At 39.6% G+C, this 26,420-nt stretch overlaps 1 protein-coding gene across 14 annotated transcripts in view; it reads right to left on the minus strand.

Annotated features, from left to right (window-relative positions):
- Nucleotides 1–26,420, minus strand: part of LOC140728571 (receptor-type tyrosine-protein phosphatase mu-like) — a 994,862-nt gene that overhangs the window by 212,990 nt on the left and 755,452 nt on the right. For 6 of the 14 annotated variants that reach the window (XM_073047511.1, XM_073047572.1, XM_073047599.1 and 3 more), the window contains one exon: nt 24,599–24,628. The exons of the other annotated variants lie outside the window; for them this stretch is intronic. In XM_073047511.1, the coding sequence (XP_072903612.1) occupies nt 24,599–24,628 (30 nt within the window). The remainder of the gene's footprint in view (nt 1–24,598; nt 24,629–26,420) is intronic. 14 annotated transcript variants of the gene reach the window in all.

Consider the following 26,420-nt stretch of genomic DNA (forward strand, 5'->3'; position numbering starts at 1 on the left):
AGAAGACAACTGCTCGCTTCAGCTACTAATGAGAATCAGAATCAGAATCAAAATTAGGTACAGTGCAATGCATAAAAATTACTCTAAATCACAATAAGAGTATATTTTTAAAAACTGCAAAAAGAGAGCAAAATAATGAGGTAGTGTTCATAGGTTCATGGACTGTTTGCAAATGTAATTGTGGAGCGGAGGATACTGTTCCTAAAACTTTGTGTTTGTATGTCTGCAGACTCCTATATCTCCTCCCTCATGGAAGCAATGAGAAGAGGGCATGTCCTGGATGGTGAGTGATTGCCTTTCGAAGATGTCCTTGATGATGGGGAGCTAGAGTTGGATGAGGTTACAACCCCTGCAGCTTTTTCTGATTCTGTGCACTGGATCCTCCATACCAGTCAGTGATTCATACAAAATATTTCACCAAAATTATTTCAGCATAATTTGAACAGGGTTGTATACTGTATACATATTTGATAATAAATGTATCTTTTGTGGAAAGATTAGTTATTTTATAATTATTTGTATACAGTATTTTCTTCCTCTATTTATATTTTTATTATTTGCTCTTTCTCTTGATTTCTAAAAGATTTGTAATCATTTTGTAGCAGCCATTACCAGAAACAAGATATTCATAATGTTTGCTTCATTAAAAAAAGAACTCACTCAGCCCATTTTCTAACATAAAGATCAAAGACTATTATTCAGATTGTTCAGTCACTTTAAGGCAAGTTGACTCCTTCATGCTGTTTGCCTTTTAAAGTTTATTTGATTGCTCTTCCATTTATTAAAGCTAGAAACCAGTAAGTATACACCATCACAATGCCTCTAATGCAAAAATCATCAACACCAAACTCTCCTCAACAGAATCTATTTGGTATTCTATTAGCATTAAACTACCATTCCAAAGCAAACATAAATGATTTTCACATGAATGCAAAATAGTACAACTCTGCTAATTTGAGTCGGCTTACTTTTTGAAGAGGGATGCGCAGATGAACTAATCATGTCAATGCAGATCTATAGGAATGTCACTGAAAAAAATGTACAAGCCTAGCTGCAATTAATGCAATTTTTCTTTACAAGCTATACCAGTAGAATTTAATTAATGCTTTCATCCAATATGTCAATTTGAACTGCTGGAATGTGATAGCTTTGCTATTTTTCTATGAATACAGTTTCCAAACAGTGAAGGTTACCAATTCTGATACTAACCTGACTTGACAGTAAGCAAGGAGCTATTATCTACAACAAGATTTTAATTTACTTCCCCTTTCTGGATCTAATGGATTTTTCTAAAAATTTGCTCCTGTAGTGAAGATATTCATTAAGTTTTTCTGTTTATTAATTTCATTTTAATATGGCTTGCTCCATTCTCCTCATTAAACAATTTATCATGATAATTTATAGAAAGTAGACTCAATGATATACTCCTGAACAACACATGCAGTTCTAACTCCCAAAAAACTAATAACACTTCAAAAAATAGAGCAGCACAATCAACAGCTAAAAGTCTGAGTGATAGTTTCACTTGACCTCTTTCCTAAGCCATACACAATGCCAAACCATGGACAATATCAGTTATTATACAGCCATTTAAAAATAATTAGTTCGAGAATATGCCAAGTCTACACTGGTTTCCCCTGGGAGGTCACTTTGCTAAACCAGTGCAGTTTGTGTCGTCCTATTTAAAGATGCTATTATGAAGGTATTCAGGTATTTCAATAAAGCAATGATGAAATAATCATGGCATATAATTAAATCACAACTATATGCATGACTTGAAGGGGATCTTCAGTCTGATGGATTACCTGTGATATAGCTACAGAATCTTTTCTGGTGGTAAATACTGGCCATTGAGAGGTACTGCTAAAGTGGCCAGTCTTCTGTGGAAAATCCTATAAATTGGTCATTCCATACCAATCAGAGATGTTAAAATTGGTGAATGAGGCATCAGTTAGTTAGGACCAAGATATCACAAAAATTGAATTAAATTGGATGACCATTGGTGGGTGAGGTATTTTGGATTTCAGGAGCAAGTTGAGAAGGATTGCCTACCCTTTATGTCTGTCTGCAGATGTTACAACCTCAGTAGATCAGTTCTGAACATTGCCATTGTTAGGGAAGAGGATGTGAGCTCAGCTTCTTCCTGTTGACTTCTTTTGTTCATTACTAGATGTGGGATATACTACTGAGATTTAACATAACTCATTGATTTTGGGATATCTTTGATCCTGCTACAAAAGGCCCATCTATTACAAACTATTAGAAATTACTATAAATTACATATTGCACATTAAGACGGAGACGTAACGTAAAGATTTTTACTCCTCATATATATAGAAACATAGAAAACCTACAACACAAAACAGAACCTTCAGCCTACAAAGTTGTGCCGATCATGTCCCTACCTTAGAAATTACTAGGCTTACGCATAGCCCTCTATTTTTCTAAGCTCCATGTACCTATTCAAAAGTCGCTTAAAAGACCCTATCATATCTGCCTCCACCACCGTTGCTGGCAGTCCATTCCACGCACTCACCACTCTGAGTAAAAAACTTACCCCTGACATCTCCTCTGTACCTACTCCCCAGCACCTTAAACCTGTGCCCTCTTGTGGCAACTATTTCAGCCCTGGGAAAAAGCCTCTGACTATCCACATGATCAATGCATCTCATCATCTTATACACCTCTATCAGGTCACCTGTCATCCTCCATCGCTCCAAGGAGAAAAGGCCGAGTTCACTCAACCTATTCTCATAAGACATGCTCCCCAATCCAGGCAACATCCTTGTAAATCTCCTCTGCACCCTTTCTATGGCTTCCACATCCTTCCTGTAGTGATGCGACCAGAACTGAGCACAGTACTCCAAGTGGGGTCCAACCAGGGTCCTATATAGCTGCAACATTACCTCTCGGCTCCTGAATTCAATTCCATGATTGATGAAGGCTAATACACCACACGCCTTCTTAACCACAGAGTCAACATGTACAGCTGTTTTGAGTTTCCTATGGATTCCTCTGATCCTCCACACTGCCAAGAGTCTTACCATTAATACTATATTCTGCCATCATATTTGACCTACCAAAATGAATCACTTCACACTTATCTGGGTTGAACTCCATCTGCCACTTTTCAGCCCAGTTTTGCATCCTATCAATGTCCCGCTGTAACCTCTGACAGCCCTCTACACTATCCACAACACCCCCAACCTTTGTGTCATCAGCAAACTTACTAATCCTAGTCAAATAACTGTCACTTCTTAAATACCTGAATTATTAACTATATGATCATATGAAATGGTTGTCGTAATGCAGAGTTCGGACCTGAAACATCAACAATTCCTTTCCTCCCACAAACACTGCTTGACTACTCCACTGAGTTCCTCTAGCAGACAGTTTGTTAAACTAACTAGCCCCTACTTCTCTGCCTCCCTCTTTTTTGAAAATTGAAAAGACGGGCAGGCTTGAGGGGCTGAGTAGTTTATTCCTGCTCCTTTTTCTTTGTGTTGTTATGTATTTGACAAGTGGAATTCTAGATACATAAGCTGGAGATGGACTTCAAAATTCCTGACATTTGCAAGTAGAAAGCTCACCATAAAACTGTCATTCACTCCTCTATGAGCAACACATATAAAATGCTGGAAGAACTCAGCAAGCCAGACAGCGTCTTGGAGGGAAATGAACAGACAATGTTTTGGGCCAAGATCCATCATCAGGAAAGAATGAAGAATCCTGATGAATGGTCTCTACCCAAAGTATTGGCTGTTCATTTCTCTCCATTGATGGTGCCTGATATGCTAAATTCCTCCAGCATTTTGTGTGAGTTGCTCAAGATTTCCAGCATCTGCAGAATCTGTTGTGTTTATGATCCACTTCGCTATTGCAAGGATGTAATGTTGAGGTTTTATAAGGCACTGGTAAGGCTTCACTTGGAGTATTGTTACCAGTTTTGGGCCCATTATCTAAGGAAGGATGCTTTGACATTGGACAGGGTTCAAAGGAGCTTCGTGAAAATGATTCCGGGATTGAAAGGTTTGACATTTGAGGAGTCTTTGATCGTTCTGGGCCTCAACTCAGTGGAATTCAGAAGAATAAGGGGTTACCTCATTGATACCTATCAACTGTTGAAAGGCCTTGATAGAGTGGACGTGCAGAGAATGTTTCCTATGGTGGGGTAGTCAAAGATTAGAGGACACAGCCTCAGGATAGAGGGGTGTCCTTTTGGAGTGGAGATGAAGAGGAATTTCTGTAGACAGAGAGTGGTGAATATGTGGAATTTGTTCCCACAGGTGATTAAGGAGGCCAGGTCATTGGGTATGTTTTAAGGCAGAGGTTGATAGATCCTTGATTAGTCAAGGCAGGAAGGAATACAGGGAGAAGGCAGGAGACAGGGGCTGAGAGGGAAACTAGATCAGCATGATGAAATGGCGGACATGACTCAATGGGCCAAATGGCCTAATTCTGCTGCTATGTCTTATGGTCTTACTCTCTGAGTTCTTTGTCTTCTGGGGCTGTTCCTTGTATTAACCCCATATTAAACGAAGTGTTCACAAAGTTGCTTGCTCTTATTTAAGATTTTCTCATGACCTTGATAACGTGGCCATGAACTTCTGATAAGTGAAGCTATCATAACAATTATTATAACAATAAGCTTATTGTTATAATGGGGAACATCAACTTCTGAAGTACACGTGCAATTAAACACAAAATCTAGAAATTCCAAATGATGATTTGTTATTCCTTCAGGAACATGCTGTTTAGACCATCCCTGGCATAATCCATTGAAGCTAGTGAAATTATGAGAAAGTAAGCTACTTACAAATTATTCTGACTGCAGAAAACATCAACATTACCGGTTGTGGAATGGAGCATAATAGAGTTTCTAATGGCTTATTAAGTCACTATTACTATTTAACCACCTCTCTGACCTTAAAGCACAAATATCATTTGTGTCAGCTCATTCCTTCAGAAAAATACTTTTTAAAATACATGTTTTTAAAAAAATAGTTACAAAATTATTTCATGAATTTGAGCATATAACTCTTCACCTACTTTACTTTGATTTCAGCCTTGTAGAATGTGTAAAATATGAATTCAATATATTTTCAAGCCAGGGTCACCTAACCTTCAGTCAGCAAGCTGAGGCAATTAGAATCACAGAGAGGCACTCTATGGAAACAGGTTCTTTGGCCCACCAAGTTTGCAGTGAACATCTATTCCCCATCCCTCCCATTTACACTAATCCTATATTAAACACATTTAAAAAAAAATTCTCCCCATACAAATTCTACCACTAAGGACAATATGCAATAGCAAATTAGCCTACCAAATCTGCATATCTTGCAGAAGTGGGAGGAAACCCACAAGGAGAATGTGAAAACTCCATACTGACAACACTTGAGGTCAGGACTGAACTCGAGTCTCTAGAGCTGTAAGGCAGTGACTCTACCAGCTATGCCACAGCTAAAACTTGCATGCTCTGACTGAAGCCCAGTGTAAATGGTGCAAAAAATGCACCACTGTCACCAGTGGCAAAACCTGTTGTGTCCACAGTGGCATCATCAGCCACCACTGAACTGTGTACAAAGTCGCCCAGAGTAGTGGGAAACTGGAAGTTTGGGAAGACTTTAAGAAGCAACAAAGAACCACAAAGCGAGCAATAAAGAAAGGGAAGCTAGATTATGAAAATAAACAAGCACAAAATATAAAAACGGATAGTAAAAGTTTTTATAATTATATAAAGCAGAAAATGGTGGTTAAAGTGAACGCAGGTCCCTTGGAGGACACGAAGGGGTTATTGATATTGGGTAATGAGGAAATAGCAGAGGCTTTGAATGACAATTTTGTGTTGGTCTTCACGGTGGGGAACACGTCTAACATGCCAAAGAGAGATGTTATGGATGTGATAGGAGGTGAGGAAATCGATACAATAGCTATCACTAAAGACGTTGTGCTGAGCAAACTTGTGGGCCTGAAGGTAGGTAAGTCCCATGGTCCTGATGCAATGCATCCCAAGATACTGAAAGAAACAGCAGAAGTTAGAGTAGAGGCTTTGCTGATGATTTACCAAAATTCTCTGGACTTTGGGCAGGTCCCGGCAGATTGGAAGCTGGCAAATGTCACGCCAGTGTTCAAAAAAGTATGTACGCAAAAGGCAGGTAACTATCGGCCAGTTAGTTTAACATCTGTAGTTGGAAAAATGCTTGAAGCTATCATTAAAGAAGAATAGCGGGGCATCTAGAAAGGAATGTATCCATCTGGCAAAGGCAGGTCCTGTCTGACAAACTTATTGAGTTCTTTGAGGATATAATGAGCACAGTGGATAGAGGGGAAGAGATGGATGTTATTTACTTGGATTTCCAGAGAACATTCAATTAGGTGCCACATAAAAGACTTATCCATAAGGATGCATAGAGTTGGGAGTGATGTATTAGCATGGATAGAGGATTGGTTAACTATTAGAAAGCGAAGAGTTGGGATACATGGGTGTTACTTTGGTTGGCAGTGGTGAGCAGTGTGCCACAGGGGTCAGTGCTGGGCCCGCAACTGTTCATGATATTGTTACGAATGTGCCACAACTCTGAGGGGCCGAAGGGTACAAAGTAGCCCCCCCTTTTTGAGAATCGCAAGATTGCTGTTAATTCGGGTCTGGAACCCAGGAAATGAGAGAGAGACATCCAGAATACACAGGGTTTGGAATGTGTCCTGGCCTCAGCAAGACAAAGCCACGGATAATGGCCATTGTCTCTTGGAGACGGAATTGTGTATTGAGTACTGTACTATTCATTGAAGCCCTCAGGGGATGACCAGAGTGGGCTGGTTGAGGGATTGCATCATCCCAACCTGATTGACATCTGAGACCCCGTGAGTAAGAATAAAAGAGGGTCTGGGGAACAACCCCTTTAGACGCACCAGGAGAAACGCTGGAAAGCCAGTGACAGCGTTTTGTAGCGAACGCCGGTGAGGGCCTGTGTGCGTCCTCCCTTGCCAGGGTAGCAGGCTCATCACGGAAGAACTGCTTAGCTAAAGGAGAGGACACAAGTGAATGGCCACACCAAAGGGACTCCCGAAGGATCGAAATCATAAAGGTTGGAAAACCCGCAGCGGTAACTGTTCCCATTCTATTCCTATTTCTCTCTCTCTCCAACAAAGTGCAACACAGCGACAACCAAAAGGCTGCAGCCTGAATGAACTGAGTGACTTTTATATTTCCATTGGGCAATACATTATCCCCTAGACAATGATAGAGCTACTTCTTATTGATTATTATTATACCCACACTTTTAGATTTAGTATTGACGACGTATATTATCTGTATGTTTGCATTGATATTATTTTTGTGTATTTTTACTAATAAATACTGTTAAAAATAGTACCATCAGACTTCAACGGACCTCTCTATCTTTGCTGATAAGTGACCCAGTTACGGGGTTCGTAACAATATACATTAACGAATTTGAAGAGGGGCCAAGTGTAGTGTATCTAAGTTTGCTGATGACAGTAAATTGAATGGAAAAGCAAATTGTGCAGAGGATACGGAGAATCTGCGGAGAGATATAGATAGATTAACTGAGTGGGCAAGGGTCTGGCAGATGGAATACAATGTTGGTAAATGCAAGGTCATCCGCTTTGGAAGGGAAAATGGAAGAGCAGATTATTATTTAAATAGTATGAGGAGAGATTGAGTTGCCTGGGACTGTACTTGCTGGAATTCAGAAGAATGAAAGAAGATCTTATAGAAACATTTAGAATTATGAAAGGAATAGATAAGATAGAGACATGAAAGTTGTTTCCACTGATAGGTGAGACTATAACTATGAGATATAGCTTTAAGATTCGGTAGAGTAAATTTAGGATGGGGATGAGGAGGAACTGCTTTTCCCAGAGGATGGTGAATCTGTGGAATTCTCTGGCCAATGAAGCAGTGGAGGCTACCTCAGGAAATATACTTAAGACAAAGTTGGATAGATTTTTGCATAGTAGGGGAATTAAGGGTTATAGGGAAAAGGCAGATAGGTGGAGATGAGTCTCTGGCCAGAAAAGCCATGATTTTATTGAATGGCGGAGCAGGCTCGACAGCCCAGATGGCCTACTCCTGCTCCTATTTCTTATGTTCTTATGTTCTAACTGCAGTGGAATCGTTTACCCTTAATCCCAAGGTAAAACAAGGCAGTAGATTTCAGACAGAAAAGAACAATAAGTGATTTGTGTGGGTCAGTTTCTGAATAGGTGAAGCCATTGTTAATATCACAATCTCTTTCTTTTGTGTACAAGACTTTTTCCCTCAACATAATTTTTAAATTAGTCAAGTAAAAATTGTTATTTTTCTAACAAATTTGTGTACACACCTATTCAAGTAAAGAATTCATTCACAAATAGATCCCGGTGAGGTCATCACCACTGCTCTTTAGTTCACTATTCTTCACTAAATTGGAAACCTGTTGAATTGTAAATTATCATCCTGTTTCAGAAATAAACCCTGATTTGACCAAGTTATTTATTGCTAAATCCTTGCTTGGTTTTATTATGAAGAGAGAATAGGAAAAGTATGAATTAAATTATATGGAATATAATAAAAAAAGTTTGGATCACTTTTACAGAAACAACTTACGAAGGAGAATCACTTTCTGTTTTTGTCTAATGAAGGAAAATCTGAAATTCTCAGTCTCTGATTGCTTCTTGCACACATCTGCTTGTACTAATAAAGTCCCCTGATTTTTTGTGGCACAAGAAAAGTATATTCAGTTGTTGATGAGCTTATGAGTAAGTAAATCCAGGATACCAGAGACAGTTAACCTTGCTGCCTCCAAGGAAACAAACGTGATCACAAAGGGTTTGTGCAAACTCCACGTAGACAGCATTGCAAATCTGGAATGAACCCAGCTACTGGAGCCGTGAAGCAGCAACTATACAAACTGTGCCACTGTTGCCCACAAGAATATGGAAAATCTACATAGTGTGCATATGTTATATATATCTTAATTTAGGTACAGAATTCAGTGCTTAAACTTCTGCACAGTAATGAACAGTTAAAATGCTAAATCAGATTTATTAGGGTTCAAATGCTTTAAATGCAACAAATATCTTTTGTCTTATTCAAATGTTTGATTACAATATATTTGTGATCATGCTTCATCTGAGATTGCTTTTCTTTTACTTTCACTAATGTGTTTACACAGATTGGATGTAGCTGCCAAAAGCTTTGCACTTGGATTTTTCTGACTCCCATTCCTTAACAAAATCTGTCTCATCTGAAAAATTAGCTATATAAAATCTTCAGTCATCACTGCTAAGATTTTGAAATAGCACCTGAACTCGCGATAAAAAGACCAAATGGGGAATAGGGGAGTGGATGGTGGGCAGCAAAATACAAGGATTACTATCAATGGGAATACTGACCACCATGTTGAATGGTGAGAGAGAGAAAGAGAGAGTGCCAAATGCTTTCAGTTTCGAGTATTCACACACTGTATTCCTCATTTAATACAGTTCAAAAAGGGGCAGAGAACTCAGCGAGTGAATGAAGGTCAAACCCATTCAGGATCGAATGCTCATTAAATTTCTTCCCATGCAGGCTAACGTAAGGGGAAAATTGCTTCTAAATCTAACCAGCCATTCATCCAGATATATGCCCTCCCTGTCTGAGATGCCCAAAGGGAATATTAATTGGCTGCAGGTGCTTACATGAAGAAAATTTTTCAATCCTTTCTGATTGTCTTTACTTCAAAAGACTAAAGGCAACACTTCAAAACAGCATGAGACATTCTGAAAGCTAAAAACTCAATCCAATTATAATCAGTCTTTCACAGCATCATAAATTACTTATCCAGCCTGTCTTGGATCGTACAGATAACAGGGACAGGTGGAGGAATGATTTGTCACCTGGACACCCACAGCTCATCATTTTATTTTTTACAGCAGGCTAGATTTGAGAATAAGTGCCAAGGTATTCCAAAGGGATTTATGCAGTTGGTATTGAAAACCAGACAATAGTGCAGGCTGAACTCTCAAGGCTTTATAAACAAGTACTCCCCTATCCAATGCTGGCACTGTGGATTAAAATCTAAGTGCAAGCTTACAGAAAAAAAATGACAAGTTTTTTGGCATCACTGCTTTTAATAACAATCCATTCTCAATAAAATTCTGTTCGAAAGAATTAATGTTTAGTAACTCTAAAAGCTAAAACAAACCAAAAGGAAAGGCACAGGAATCCAGGATGCATGAGCTTGGTTTTGTTTTACTTTTGGTGAGGCACGTACCTAAGACGTGGTGGCATAATGACAGATGCCATTCACATACTTCTGCATATAACCCATAATGAATTATGCAAAGAACAAACAATGCTTTATCAAACAATATATTTATAATATTACTCAAATATTACTGAAATATTAAACACACAACACTCCTCCCTCCATAACTGTAAACTCAATATAGAATTTATCTCAACTCAAATATGTCACATATTGCTCCCTTGTCATCCATATATTTATCTACACACAGTATACCATATAATACAATAAGTACTATATGGACATCCACAGCACGGTAAACTTTATATTGTCCTATTCAGGACTGGAGATTTAATCGCTGTGGGGGAGTTCTTACTTGTGTGGGATAACATCTTTCTTGACAAGGGAGAATCACTGTGCTTGGCAGGAGAGCTATGTAGCTGTGAAACTATCTCACATTCTGAGGCATCCTCTGTGATGGCTGTAGGAGATGAGTCTGGGACTGCAGGAATAGTTTCTGACAGTTTTGGGTGTCTTGCTTCACCAAAAATTGACTCTGTTTACCTCAAATGATTGATCTGTCATCTCCAGATAGCATCAAATTCACTCCCCACTGTGTAGGAGAGTGGTCCAGTTTTGTCCTTAATCTTCCCAAGTGCCCACTTTTGATCACCACTGTAGTCTCTCACCAGGACAGCTTGTCCAGGAGTGAAGCATTGATCCTCCTTTTTTGAGGAGCCCTCAATTTGTCTCAGCTACTTGCCCTGCGTACTCCTTCTGAGATTGAGTTTGAGGAGATTCAAATGTGAGTGCAAGGGATGACCCAGGAACAGCACAACTGGTGAACACAAAGTACACTGCAGATGCTGTGGTCAAATCAACATGTACAAACAAGCTGGATGAACTCAGCAGGTCAGGCAGCATCTGTTGAAATGAGCAGTCAACGTTTCGGGTCAAGACCCTTCGTCAGGACTGGTGAGTTGTTTATTGTGGAGTGTGCTGCATTGTGATATGCAAGGAGTAGGTAAGGAGACTTTTGACTTACATTAGGGAGAATATGTAAAGAGGAGTGTCCTCTTCTGTAAATTTTTCAGTTATTTCCTCTTCCAAAGACTAATAGGACAATCCATCAGCAGTTCCATGATTAGTTGTCCTTCTGAATTCCATTTTGCAATTATGCCATCCAAAAAAACAGAGGCCATCTTTGCATTCATGTTGCTGCTGTTAGTGGAATACCCCTTTGAGGATTGAAATGGACACTAGTGTTTGATGATCAGTAATGAGGGTAAACCCTCTCCCATACAAATACTAGTTGAAATGTTTTACTCTCCAAACTAGACTCAAGGCCCCTCTGTCAATATGTGCGTAATTTTTGTCTGCAGCAGGAGGGGAACATGATGCAAAAGCTCTGGTGCATTCACTTCCGTCACTCAGAGCATGTGGCGTGACTGCACCTATACCATACGGCAAAGTGTCACAAGCAAGCTTCACTGGATGATGTGGATTATAATGTGTGAGTACAGTAAATAACATCATCACTCCCTTTGTCTTTTGGAAAACCAGGTCACACTGCTTTGTCCATTGCCATTTCTTCCAGATCTGTAGTAATGAGTTCTAGATGTGGAGCACCATAGCCAGGTTTGGCAGGAACCTGTTCCAGTCATTGATAAATCGTAAAAAGAACCATAACTGTGACATGTCCTTTGGCCTTGGGGCATCCACCACTGCTTTTCTCAGCACGCTTGTGTAACCCTTGTGTGACAAGGATGTGACCACAGTAAGTAATGCTTGATTTAAAGAATTCACACTTGTTGCCTCGTGCTCTGAGCCCATAATCTTCTAAACATTTTAACACTGTCTCGAGATTTTGCAGGTGCTTCTTGTCATGCTCACTTGAAACAATGTCGTCATCCAGGTAACACTGAGTGCTTGGGCAATCTTGCAGTGCCTTGTCCATCGCATTCTGTCAGAGTGCTGGTGTAGATACTACTCCAACAATAAGCCTATTATAGCAATAAAGCCCTTTATGAGTGCTCATGGTGAGAAGCACTTCAGACTATTCTTTCATCTCCATATGTAGGTAGATCTCAGCTAAGTCCACCTTGCTGAAGTGTTTCCCTCCAGAAAGCTTTGCAAAGGTATCCTCTATCCTAGACAGAGAGTATTAATCTACTTTCAGTACTGGGTTGATGGTGACCTTAAAATCACCACAGATCTGAACAGACCCATCCTTCTTCCCAACTGGGATCACTGGCTTCATTCATTGGCTCCACTCAACCTTGGAAAGAATTCCTTCAGCCTCCGTGGAATCTAGATCACTGGCTACGTCATCATAGATAGTATGAGGAACTAGATGGGTTTTGTAAAACTTGGGTGTGGCATTTCCATTTAACACTATTTTACCCTTGATATGTTTTAGTTTTCCATTGCCGTTCTTGAACACTGCTCTGCACCATCCATATCTTTCTTAATTCATTTTCAGTTATCTCTTTTGCAGGGGATGTAGCATGTAAATAGGTGAATAGATCTCCAATCAAGTTGTAGTTGTCTCAACCAATCATGGCCACACAGTGCTGACCCTCCTGTTTTTATCAGATCAAGCCCAATGTGGCTTGTTGGTCAATGTATTTCACTGTTATGAATGTCATACTCACATGAGTTATCTTTTCTCCAGTATAAGTTCTTAGTCAGCAGCTTCAGTTCAGTATCTTTGAAATGCCATTCAAACTCATTTAGTGGAATGACTGAAAAAGCAGAGCCAGTGTCCAATTCCATTTTAATTAATTTGGCATTCATTTCTGAAGGAAGCCATATTGCTTGTCTATTGTTAGTGTACACATTGTAAATCTCAAAGCTACCGAGTCCTGTATCACTCACAGCATTATCAGAATTTTTTTATCAACAGAGTGCAGATTAGTGCTCTTTTTGAAACTGCAACTTGACTTTTATCTCTGCTCTGTACAGTCCATTTATTTTTGTCTGACCTACATGCACTTTGTATATGTCATACTTTGTGCATTTCTTGCAAGTTTTACCTTTAAATCTGCATTGATCTAGTGTACATGAGCCCCTGCAACAGTGGTAACAAAAATTATCTGGTCAGGCAGGTTTCTGTGTAGGTATTGCAGTTTTGTTTACACTCACTTTCTTTCCTGACTGCAGCTCAATTGCACCTCTGGCTGCAGTTTCTATTTCAACTGCTCTTTTAAAAGTGAGTTGAGGTTCAATTAGGAGCCATTCTTGAATGATTTCTTGTAAGGTTCCACAAACTAAATAGCCTCTCAGTGCATCGTCAAACCCATGTCAGAGCTGACATTGATCTGACAATTTCTTCAATTCAGCCACGTGCACTGAAATGGACTCCCCTCCCTTTTGATTCTGCTTCTGAAAGCTAAAGCATTCTGCAATCAACAATGATTTTGGTTCTAAATGTTCCTGTGTTATGCTCACAATATCAGCAAAGCTCATTTCAGCTGGTTTAGTTGCAGAGGTTAAACTTCTAAGCAAACTGTGTGCTCCTACCCCTATTGCACTCAGCTAAACTGGCACTTGTTTCTCATTTGCTATTTAATTTCCTTCAAAATACTGTTCACTTCACTCAGAATACATGATCCAGTTATCTTTTGTGCAAATGAGTGTGTCTAACTTTCTGATGCAGTCAGCTATTTCTATGTTTTTATTAATTGTTATTATTATCACACGGTATTTATTGTTTCTGTTCCAGTTTGCCTAAGGCTGAAGAGGCTGAAGATGACATAAGAAGGTCTCAGAGAGTCAGGAAACCTCCAGATAGGCTGCCATATGATTCACTGGGGAAACATAGTGTTGTGTCTCTCCCAATGAGATATGTTAATTCCATTTACAATTTGACTGGGGGTCCTGAAATCATGAAATCCACTTGAATACTATGTTATTAATAATGGTTTAATAAGCTCCGAAGTCATGAGGACATGACCATTTTTGTTGGGGAGAGAATGTAATGCTCTGGTCAAGATTTCTAGTGTGACGTATTTTTGTTTTGGCATTTTTCTGCAATAGCAATAGCGTTTACGTTTTGACTAAAGATAAGGAACCATGGTGTTCAACTTAGGAATGTTGTGTCAGCCAATTGTTACTTTCTGTCCAGTGGAAGATTTGGGAGACGTTGGTGGAATCAGATTTCTGAAAGACAGTAGACTGGTTTGGGGTCTTTTGGCAGGGGCTGCTGAGCGGGGTACAAGGGAAGATGCCCGCAGAATGCCGTTCGAGAGTAAGACCCTATTGTAACAAGAGCTTTGTGCAGATGAATGGCTCCATGGAGGAAATTCCAGTGCTTCGGAGAAAGCCAGTTCGTTCAAGATGGTCTTCGAGAGAAGTTTGAACTGTGGCTGGTGTCCTTCATGCAGTATGTGGGTTCAGCGCGTGAGTAAAGCGATACACACAACTACTCTAGAAATGAGCTCCAACGTTTATGTGCACTTTGAACTGGTTTAACTGTAATGGGCCTTTTATTTTTCCCTCATTTTTTTCTGTAAATTTTCTAAATATACAAACGTACTTCTTTATAATTTTATGCCGGTATACAATCTGTTAGTTTTCTGGTGAGTGATAGCTTTGCATGGGGCAGTACTTACACAGCATTCGCTACAATCAATGTTTTTAAATAGAAACATTCCAACTTCCCTGTTTGGTTCAACACCAAATCATACTGACCCTAGATGTATATTATTTATAAAAGGTGGCCTTCACACCGCTGAGTCATGTGACTATTAGCAGAGTTAGCTAACGAGCCAGATTTGTATAGGAGGCCATTGAGAGGGTTATATAAAGAACAAAAATTGCTGAATCAAATAATATGTTTACAAAATCACTCAAACATGACTGAAAATTGAATACACAACAATTAACACCCAAATAAAATGACATTTCAGGCAAGATGGAACAGTTGTGATTATCGGAAGAACATAGAGTCACATCATCCCTCTGTTTAAAAGGAATTAAGCAGTTTCAAAACTCAACGATTAATTTTATAATCATTTTGCTTCTGTTGTTCTGATGGGTATTACTCCCTGAGCTGAGAATATTAATAGCTCAGAGGAAATTTGCTCTGAGAAGACATTGGGCTTAAACTTTTGGTGCTTGGCCAGAAATCTGGCCCTGTAGATCACCCAGCTGTTATGGCACGCAGCCAATTTTCATCACATTGACTTCAGCAGAATAAAAAGCAGACCAGTTCGCAAATGAATGGAGCATGTCTTCAGCAGGTGGTGAATGTAAAAACATTATTTCACCCTGTAGAGCAGTGGAATGGAATCAATTGCACAATCAAAGACAAAATGTCTTTAGAAAGGAATTATTTCAAGGATGTAAATTGGATTCCCCTTCTTCAAACACACACGCACACAAACAGACTGCTTCACATCAAGACATCTCCTTTCCTTTCCTTACCCCTTCCAGCACATTTGTTCACTACAAACCATTGTGGGAGTACATATCTGACGTTTTGGACAGTTACACCTTACCCTAATCGGGCAAATAAGTCTCAAGGGACAACATAGCTCTGGTCAATAGTATTACATGCTGCAACCACCGTTCAACCTGACCTGCACCTCAAGTTAAATCGTCTCTCACATCACAGGTTACCAACCCAGTCAATGTCACCCTGTAAGAAGGTCTCTTAAAGTTCTCATGTTAACTGGCTCCACGGTAAATGATGCCTGTCCTGTCCTACTGCCTGTGAGATTTTCCCATTGATGAGACAGTCCATGACTCTGAAGTTCTGAGTTAAGGCTGCTAGGGAATTAAATCTGCCAACTTTCCAAAAAAAGTCTCTTTAATTTTTTATGTCAAAATTAAAGTTCTTTATAAAATGTTTTCTATATCACCATTATGTGATTAAGTATCACAATTAATTAACACAACTGTAGATTTCTACATTGCAAACTGTAGGAGATTGGGAGAATACACACCTGTCCTCATCAAGGTGTCAGCAGTAAGAAGTTTCAAGTTTCTGGGTGTCAACATCTTAGAGGATCTGTCCTGGGCCTAATATATTGATGCAATCATGAAGAAGGCAAGTCATCAGTTATACTTCATTAGAAGTTTGAGGAAATTTGGTGTGACACTAAAGCCTCTAGCAGGTTTCTTCATATGTACCATGGAAAGCATTCCGACTGGTTCCATCACCGCCTGGTATGGAGAGTCCAATGCATTGGATCCAGAAAAGCTACGGAAGGTTCTAGACTCAGCCAGCTCCAACAGTGGCAGTAGAATTCCTACTACCAAGGACATCTTCAAAGGTAGTACTTCAAAAAAGTGGCATCTATCCTTGAGGACCCTCATCATCCAGAACATGCCCTCTCTCATTATTAGCATTAGAGAGGAAGTACAGGAGCCTGAAGATGCAGACTCAACAGTTTCTTCCCCTCCATCATTAGATTTCTGTACAGTCAATGGTCCCATGAACATTACCTCACAATTTTGCTCTATTTTTGTGCAATTCATTTATTTTTACATATTTCTTATTGTATAGTAATTTTAAAAATGTATTGCACTGCACTGCTGCACAGAACAACAAATTTCACTACACATGTCAGTGGTAACAAACCTGATTCTGAGGCCAGAGGTTGAGGTCTTTCTCCAAGTCAGAAGATGTGAGGGTGATCCACCCATCATGCCAGTACTGATCAACTGAAAGAGCTACTCAAAAAGCCTCCTTTCCCTCAACTTTCCCCAATTATCTGCAAGGGTTTCAAGAAATGTGGTTTGAGTCACATTGACAAAACTGGCAATGTTGTAGCTCCTGCATGTGCCCTGTTTCTGAAATTCATTTCTACTAAAGTCAGTGGAGACAAAAAAAAAGTGTAGCTCCTATTACCGACTGTAGAATTGGTGTGTACAGCTCAGGATGCATGGAAACAGATTGTTTATACTTTGTGACTTTGCTATGTACTTTTAGAGCAATATCATCAGGTCCACTTTCCCTGCTCTTTACCTAGTGTCCTGCAAGTCAACCTATCAGAGACATTCCTTTTGTCTCGTCCACCTCTCCTCCACTCTTTTGGCAGCTTAAAACTAACATCATGTTCCTGACTGTGTAGAAAACAATGTGTACAGTCCCAGTTCACAAGAAAGGTTAATCGAAAGTCTTGAATGACTACAGTCCAGTGGCCTGACCTCACACATCATGAAGACCCTAGAGAGGATGGTACCATACATACCATACAGCCCTCATTGCTGGGGGAAAAGCTCTGTTTAATGCAGGTTGACACTTCCATTGTATCCTGCATAATGACTGGCAGACATAGTTTGTGCAGCTTCAGAGCTGTGTGACAGACATGGGTATAAGCAGCACTGGGGCCCCACAGGGGACTGTATTGGTTATCGTCCTGTTTACCTTGTATACCTCGGACTTTAGATACAACAGTGAATCGTGTTATCTACAGAAATTCTCTGATGACTCAGCAATAGTTGGGTGTATAAAGGGAGGACGGAAGGATGAATACAGGGCCCTGGTGAGGGACTTCGTCAAATGGTGCAAGCTGAATTATCCGCAGCTCAACATCAGTAAGACAAAGGAGATGTTGATGGTCTTTAGTAAGACTAAGCCTGCACTGCTCCCTGTCACTATTGATGGTGAGGATGTGGATGTGGTGAGGACCTACAAGTACCTGGGGGTTTACCTGGATGACAGACTTGAGTGGAGCACCAACACCAAGTCTCTACTTCCTGAGACTGAGGTCCTTTGGAGTATGCAGGTCTCTCCTTCACATGTTCTACCAGTCTTTTGTCGCCAGTATGATCTTTTATGCAGTGGTGTGCTGGGGCAAATGGCATCAACACAGGTGATGCCAACAGGCTCAATAAACTGATTAGAAAGGCTGGCTCTGTTATGGGAGTCAAACTGGACACACTGGAGGCTGTGGTAGAACAAAGGACCCTATGGAAAATCCTGGCAATTCTGGACAATGTTTCTCATCCTCTTCATGCCACCTTGGCTGAACAGAGGAGCACTTTTAGTAATAGACGAAGACAACTGTGCTGCTCCAAAGAGCACTGTATGAGGTCATTCTAATCCTCGGCCATGAGGCTCGATAATGAATCAACCTATAGCTGTGGAAGTGATGACACCCTCCTGTTAGACAGTTTGTGGTAACTTATTTTTTGTTCTTTCTTACTTCTCTTTTAACATTTGTATATTTGTATATCTGTGCACTTGCAATGCTACTGTGACACTGTAATTTCCTTTGGGATCAATAAAGTAGCTATCTATAACTAACATGTTTTCTCCTGTCAGGTTTTGAACTGAACATTTCACTCTGCTTCTCTTCTGATAGATGCTGCCTGACCTACTGAATATTTCTGACAGTTTTTGTTTTGTATTTAAATCTGAGTTTTAAATCCATTAAGTTAAATAATTCTGGTTTAAAATACTGGAATCAGTAAAAGGTTAAGATGAAACTTAAAGACCGACTATTGTAATAACTTCTCTGGATACCTACTGTTCTTTAGGGAAAGAAATCTGATGACATTAACCACATACCAGTGGATATCCATTTACTTTATTTTATTTAGTGATTTAGTGTGGAATAGGACCTTCTGGCCCTTTGAGCCACCCTGACAACCTTTATTTAACCCTAATGCAATCATGGGACAATTTACCATAACCAACTAATCTATCCAGTATGTCTTTGAACTGTGAGAGGAAAGCAGAGTTCCTGGGGAAAACCCACATCTTCCATGGGGAGGATGCAGGGATTGAACTTTGAACTCTGATGCTCCAAGCAAAAATAGCTTCACCCTAACCACTATACTACTGTGATGGTCTAAGGTGAGAGGGGGAAACATTTAGAAAAGATGTGTGGGGCAAATATTTTTACACAGAGGATGGTAGGTGTCTGGAACAGGCTGCCAGGGGTAGTAGTGAAGTAGATATGACAGTGGCATTTAGATGAAATCATTATTATGTAGAAAATAAAGAGAAATGGATTGTGTGCAATCAGAAGAGATTTTTTTTTAATTTGGCATCGTGTTTTGCACAAACATTGTGGGTGCAGGTGCCTGTTCCTGTGTTGAACTGTTCTATGTTCTTAACCAGTCTGGTCCCCAGGTGTCTTGACATTCACAGTTATATGGTTGGCACTTAAATAAAATGGCTTAAATAAATTGGTCCAATAAAATGGCTGAGAAGTTATTTTAGAAGGAACTAGTCAGTTTAAGATTACTGAAGGATGGAGAATAAATTTTGGTCTCATCACCCACACACAAAAAATTTCGATATATATTTTGAATTTTTGAACACCAATGATACTAATATCCATTAATCATTTGACTATAAATTAAGAAGCATTTAATGCTTGGAATCTATTTGCTATTTTAATCGGTTGATGAAGGAAGCATTTTGAACCTGATCTGTAAAACTATAATTAAAAATTTGGGAAGAACACATGTTGTGAAACAAAGGAAGAGTATCAGGGAGAACTAAATAAAGGAGAAGATGGAATCAGGGAATTGCAGAAAGACAATAAATTTCCAATAACTGGGCACCATCAGAATTTCTGCGGTGCTCAACTGACTGATTTTCTAGACCTCTGAATATTATTCCTATTAAATGTCATACATGTTTAGTGTTCACTTTTAAAAATTTTACATTGTAGTACAATGCATTTTACGGTGAATTAGGTGAGTTTGAATAGTGTGTGTGAAACAGGGCCCCAATGGTTTAAAGTAAGTGAGGGAAACAAGTCTTAAAGGAGGCCTCAAGTGATTAATGTGGATTTGGGAACAAGACCCTGTCACAGGAAAGTGAGCGTGGGAACAGTGCCCATCTGCATTTAAAGTAAGTGTAGCATTTCTTGTGAAATCTATTCAGTTGATACGATGTACCTGCATTGCTGCTGTAAATTAGTTCTTCATTGCACCTGTGCATTCATGCACTTGAGCATATGACAGTAATCTGGATTTTGACTTTGAATGGGTTCCCAGCATGCTTGTCAACACTAAATTTATGCGTGGCTCATACATATGAAAGAGTGTTTTGGGCACTGGAAAGATGCATTTGCCAGCTGTTCTCACGACCAGCTGGAATTCTGTCACATTAAACCCACGAATGTTCACGTGCATGTTGTGAATTCAGAGACACGCCACTGAGGTTACAGCCTTGGCGAGCTGGATGCTGAACCACTGGGATTTTTCAACAACAGGACTGTGAAGGACTGGAGTTTTACTACACTAAGAAATGAAGTGTGCTGTAAATGAGGTGCAGAGAGCAGAGCACAAACTTACTAATGTGGAAACATCAACAACAGATCAATTGGAAGACATGAACTAAAGCTTTTAACTATTGTTTGAAATAGTAAGTCTTAATATGCAGAATGTTCAGTGATATCTGGAGCATGACTGCACTGTATCCTGCAAACATAAATTAGTTGTGATTCTTTCAGTCAGTGCCCAATCAAAGCTGTGCAGAGCAGAAATGGCCCAAACAGAGACCAAGACACTGCATAAGAAGGAAGCAATTGTCTACCTAGGGCTCGGTCACTTGTAAGTGACACAACTAGCTAGCACATGAGTGGAATACAAAGGAATGGACCTTCTTCCCTTCATCGTTTGCACCATTCATTTAGACATTTGCCAATTCATCAGAATATCACTGGGTTTAAGTAACAGAGCTCTCGACCCAGCTAAAAGGTGGGCAGGTCTGAAGCAGCAATTGGGGAAAGCAGCTCACCTCCACCTTCTATGGTGGAAGGAGAGGTGTGCAATTCCTATTTGAATGAAAATCAAGTTGGGATTGAGTTCAATGAGTAAACCTTGAGTTTATACAGGGCCTGCAGTCTATTTGGGCAGATTACCCACTGCTGCTATATCCAACCCACTCCCCATGATCCAAGGATGCTCCAACATTATTGTGTTGGTTTGCTTGTGAATGCAATTAATAACTTACGTCACAAAATTAATCTGCTTTTACAGGCAGTCCCCGGCTTATGTATGAGTTCCGTTCCTGAGTCCGTCTTTAAATCAGATTTGTATGTAAATCGGAACAAGTACATCCGGTATTATTTAGCGTCAGTTAGTCAAACGTTTGTCTTAGTATATAGTATATATTTGACCTTTCTATGCATATAAAACTTAAGAAACGTATGTATTCCAATAATTAAACCACTACGTTGCTTAATAATAATTGTAGCTTTCATCGGGGCAGGGACTTTCACATGCTCCATTATTCTCACTTTATCTGTTACCCTTTAAAATTGTTCCGATTGTTGACCGACTGCAGCCTAACGCTTTTCCAATGACCGGCGTTTCACCTCTTTCCAAACGCTTTATTATTTCCACTTTATTTTCAATTGTGATCGCTTCCCGTCAAAGGAACAGAAACACTGTGGGCGGCGGGTCCCGAGCTCTGCTGGCTCCCGAGATCCGCTGGGTCCTAAGGACCTCTGCACTGAAACAGGCTAAATGGGACAAGTGGGGGCTGTGCTGGGTTTGGGTATTTGATCCTCCACAATATTCTGCGTGGGAATTTAAAATGGAGGAGGCAGTGTTTTTTTTTACGAGGTCGAGTTTGGAGCTCGACATCAACCCGGCACAGATGGTACGGGAGTTACTGGATCGACATCAACCCGGCACGGGAGTGGTCTGTCACTGGATCGAACTCGAGCCCAGCGCTGATCTCACTGGGCCACCAGCCGACCGGAACGGGAGTGGCGGGGTCAGGGTGAATCTTATTAAGAAAAATTTAAGCCAAATACAAAGTTAAACACTCAACACAGTGTCAACGGCAATGACTTAAAATGGCGGACGGCATCGCGATCCGACTTAAAATGGCCGACAGCGTTCTCCTTCCTCGGTTTGTAAGTACAAGTTGTCCGTAAGTCGGATGTTCGTAACTCGGGGACTACCTGTACTTAACTATCAATATTTCATTCAAACATATTGCAGCATATTCTATTTGTGGCCATGGTCCTGACTATTAACACTGTTAACATTGGGAAAAGGTAACAAATATTTCATTTGGTAGTGCTCTTCTATAAGGTTAGTGGATCAATTGCATTACTTATTCAGCTAGGAAGAGTATGCATACTGCAGTAAACAAACCTAAAATATAGTTGAAGAAACAAAACAACTTCATTATCTCCTTCCCATCCACCAATCTATAATATCTATTCACACCATCAAACTGGTTGCGTTAAGCAATGGTGCCGTTTCACTGCAGAGCTATTAGTGGCATCAAAATCTCATTTGTTGTGAGGCATGTTTTATTACTGGCAAAAACCTCATAGTGGACTCCAGGGTATCTGATGATATGTCAAGTGTGCTACAATTTTAAGAAGAAAATATTGCTTTAATTTCCTTCCCAAATCAAGCAAGAAAAATAAAGATTACAAAAAAACCTGATTGCACTTTATTCCTACTCTATAACAACAAAATGGATCCCAGCAACAACACCAGCTTCCGAATTCTCCCTATCACTCTTCAAATCACCACACATTTGCCCTTGGTGCTTTTTTTTATTTGTGTTCACTGATAGGCTCCAAGTTAGATTCCACTAAGAAGGCAAGACTTTAATGCTGAATATGTAGCTGCTTAACACTACCTGCTAGCTCTTGTCTATCTTAGGAACATTTCCCTGCACTAATCCTCTGCAAAAAGAATATTCTCATCCAGAAAGGCCTATTTAATCATTTGTTTATGAAAGTGAATAGTTAGTATACCACTTGCAATCACTTTCCTTTCTTTCCCCTTTTCAGTGCTTCATTTCCCCTGCATTGTTGCTATGTGGTTACACTGTGAATGACTTTCTCTATGTAGCGATAATCTTCCCTTATTCATAAAGTAAAAATAGTGCTTTTCAGCACACCCTTGACGCTCTCTTTTCGGTCATTGGATAGGTCGCAGGTACCCTGTCAAAACATGGAATTTGCCTTTCTTGTTGTATATTTCATTCAAAATAAAACCTGAGGTTTCCTTTTGTTTTCCAGTTTTATTTTTCTCAAGTTGAAGATTCACTAACCTGTCTGTATCATCTATAAGACTGACTCCTGACAACAGGTAGATAGTGAGAGTAGTGTGGTTGCCCTGTGCTTATTTATCATCCATGCAGAAACCCTTATCGGTAGCACTACCCTTCAACTATTTGCTTTTGGGACCAAATTACACAACGTTATTACAGCAATACCAAGACCACTTCAATAATTTTGTATTGCAATAGACTTTATCATTCTGTCCTAATTGTGTTCTTTCTGTAAAATATATATAATATATATCTTATTTTTTTCTTGTGAATGCTGCTTAGCTGATATCTGTGATGCTGCTGCAAATAACTTTTTTCATCACACCTGTGCACGTGTTTGTGCACGAAAATGAACTTGAATTGGACTTTGATCTTGACATTAATACACGGATACAACAAGAACTACAATTAAGCCTCATAATTTCCGATTGATGACTCAGTTTGATAGTGAAATACTTACATTAAAACGAGAAAGCAACAGATCTCTTTGCTAAAGCCGTGCAAGTTCAACAACATCATTAGATAATGCAAAGAATAGGAAACAACGGAAGTACCCAACAGATCAAGCAGCATCCACAAGGGGAGAAACAGCAGGGTTTTCAGGTCAAGAACTCCTTCATTAGGAGGTTCATTAAATATTTTGTAATATACTTAGAGTCGTGCCATGGCTCACCTGGCAGAGCTGCTGCCTCGCAGAACCAGACTCCTGGGTTCAATCCTGTGGAGAGCTGGCAGGACCTCCCTGTGACGCACAAGTTTCCTTGGGGTCCAGTGGTTTCCACCCCAACCACCCCCACCCATGTTTGGTTGGTTAATAGTCTGCTCAAATTTGCCCCTCTCGTAAAGGTGAATACTAAAGTCCAGGGAAAGTTAGAGAGGAACGTGGGGAGAACAAAATGACCAAACTAATGTAGGGCTAATGTAAGTGGATGGCTGTTACTTAGCATAGGCTCAGTGGGCTGAAGGGCCTGTTTTTCAGTGCTGCTTTTTCCTGTAATTCTATGATGGGAAACCAGTTTTGACGAAGGGCCCTTGACCTGAAATCTGTGTTTCTCCCTTCAAGGTCACTGACTGACCTCCTGGCTATTTCCAGCATTTTCTGATCTTCTTTCAGATTTACAATATCAGCAAGTTTTTTTGTTGCATTTCCTTAATTAACACCAACAGTTCTGCAAAATTTGACGAAAATATTAGTTCAAAACATTCCATCACGGTTTGCTGCTTTGCATTCTAATCTTAGATTGTACATTAATACAATTAAAACCAAAATCAGACAGCAAATCTGGAAAACAAAAATGTGAGTGAAACAAATGTTTTTGCATGATAAAGAATGGATAAAAGCATGGAGCAGTTCAGTATCAAAGCAGTTACTTACAGGTAGTAAGTGTAGGACTGAGAGCTTCTTCTGCCAGGTGAGATGGTTGAAGGATTTAGCAGGTGGGAAAGGATGGAATGAAAGGAAAAGAAAAGCAAATATTAATGAATTAAAAGAAAATTAATTCCTTCCTAATAAAATATATCAAAAGGTGGTGGTGGTTGAAGCTTAAGTGAAGGTACACAAGCATGATAGCAGATTCAAAATGTATTTATCCTAATTTTCTGAAAAAAAAAGACTATGGGAACTTAATAACTTACATATCCTTTTTTGAAACATTTGTTCAGGCAGCACTTTCTGGTTACCTCTATTGCAATAAGAATGTGGAGGCTTGTAGAGGATGCAGAAGAATCCTCTTGGTTTAGAGGGCATGAGCTATAAGGAGAGGCTGGTCTCACCTGTGTTGCTTTCTCCAGATAGTTGGAGGCAGAGGGATTTTTAAATTTATGAGAGCTATGGACTAGGTAGAATATCTGACACTATTCCCAGGGTAGAACTGTCACGTACTAGAGGACATGGATTTAAGGTGAGCAGGGGAAAGTTTAAGGGAGATGCATGAGTTAAGTGTTTTGTTTACATTGACAGAGAGTAGTAAATCTCTGGAAAGGACTATCGGGGTTTGTGGAGGATGCAGAATAGTAGCTTTTAAGAGGTTATTAGTTAGACCCCTGAACATACAAGGAATGGAGGAATGTGGATTGAGTACAGGCAAAAGAGATATAGTTTAATTTGACTTTGCGTTTGGTGCAGACATCTTGGGCCAAAAGTCCTGTGTCTGTTCTATACTTTTCTAAGTTCTATGAATGGTAGATGGTAAACAGCGAGGTGGGAATAAAGTTGTAGGTCTAATATGGGGAGATGATGGAGTGAGAGTCTGGATTAAATGCTGAGAGTCTTCTCATTAATGCCACTAAATATACAGTAGCTCAATCTGAATTTTCAATGATATTCACAGCTGCAGAGATATTAAGCAGGGCTCCATTTAACACAAGCCTCAGATAGATGAATTTGGGAAGCCCAATTAGTTTCTGTTAAAATAGTCTGTCAGTGGTTGGCACCGAACAGCATTTAATTCATAATGAGGAGTTTGTTTTGTCATCAGTATTTCTAAAAATATACTAAGGTAGGCAGAATCAATGTGGGAAATCACTTTCCAAATTTACAAAAGGTGGGGGTGACATCAGGCAGTAAGCAAGACAAGGCAGCCCCTCTATGCACAGTTCCTGGTCTGAGTGGGAGTCACCAAATTACAACTGTGCAAACTTCTCGAAGAATGGACAGAAGCAAAAAATGACACAGAGATAGCCTTATGTGCCTAGGGGAGGAATTTACGTTTAGCGACTGCCTTTGATTTCTGTGTGAAATTATTAGCTGCCTATTATTTGTCTCTACAATTGGTGAGCCAGTGACTTCAAAAGAAGTCAATATGTGGAGCCAATATCCTCACACTCTTAGGACTAGTGACTAAAGATGAACTTCTAGATTTCGAGAAACCTAAGAATAAAGTAGCATAATAGATACAAATTCATTTCAATTTATCGATTTTATCAACAAAAACATCAAAATAATGTGGAAAATCAGAAATAAAAGTTCAATGGATGAGGAAGGACAGGTGGAGAGAGAAAAAATGTTATTAACTTAATTTCTTTCTGACCATAACTCAGAAATGCTACTTTCATTCATCTTTCCACACATTTCAGTTTCATCTTTGTGCTTTTAGCATCTTTGGGTTTATGATAATTCTATAATAATTATTAAAGTGAACCTCTACACTGATTCTTGGTCATCAAAATCTGGATGGAGCAGAATAAAAACCTAGACT

This window comes from Hemitrygon akajei, chromosome 1 (assembly GCF_048418815.1).
Source record: "Hemitrygon akajei chromosome 1, sHemAka1.3, whole genome shotgun sequence".
Taxonomy (NCBI): domain Eukaryota; kingdom Metazoa; phylum Chordata; class Chondrichthyes; order Myliobatiformes; family Dasyatidae; genus Hemitrygon; species Hemitrygon akajei.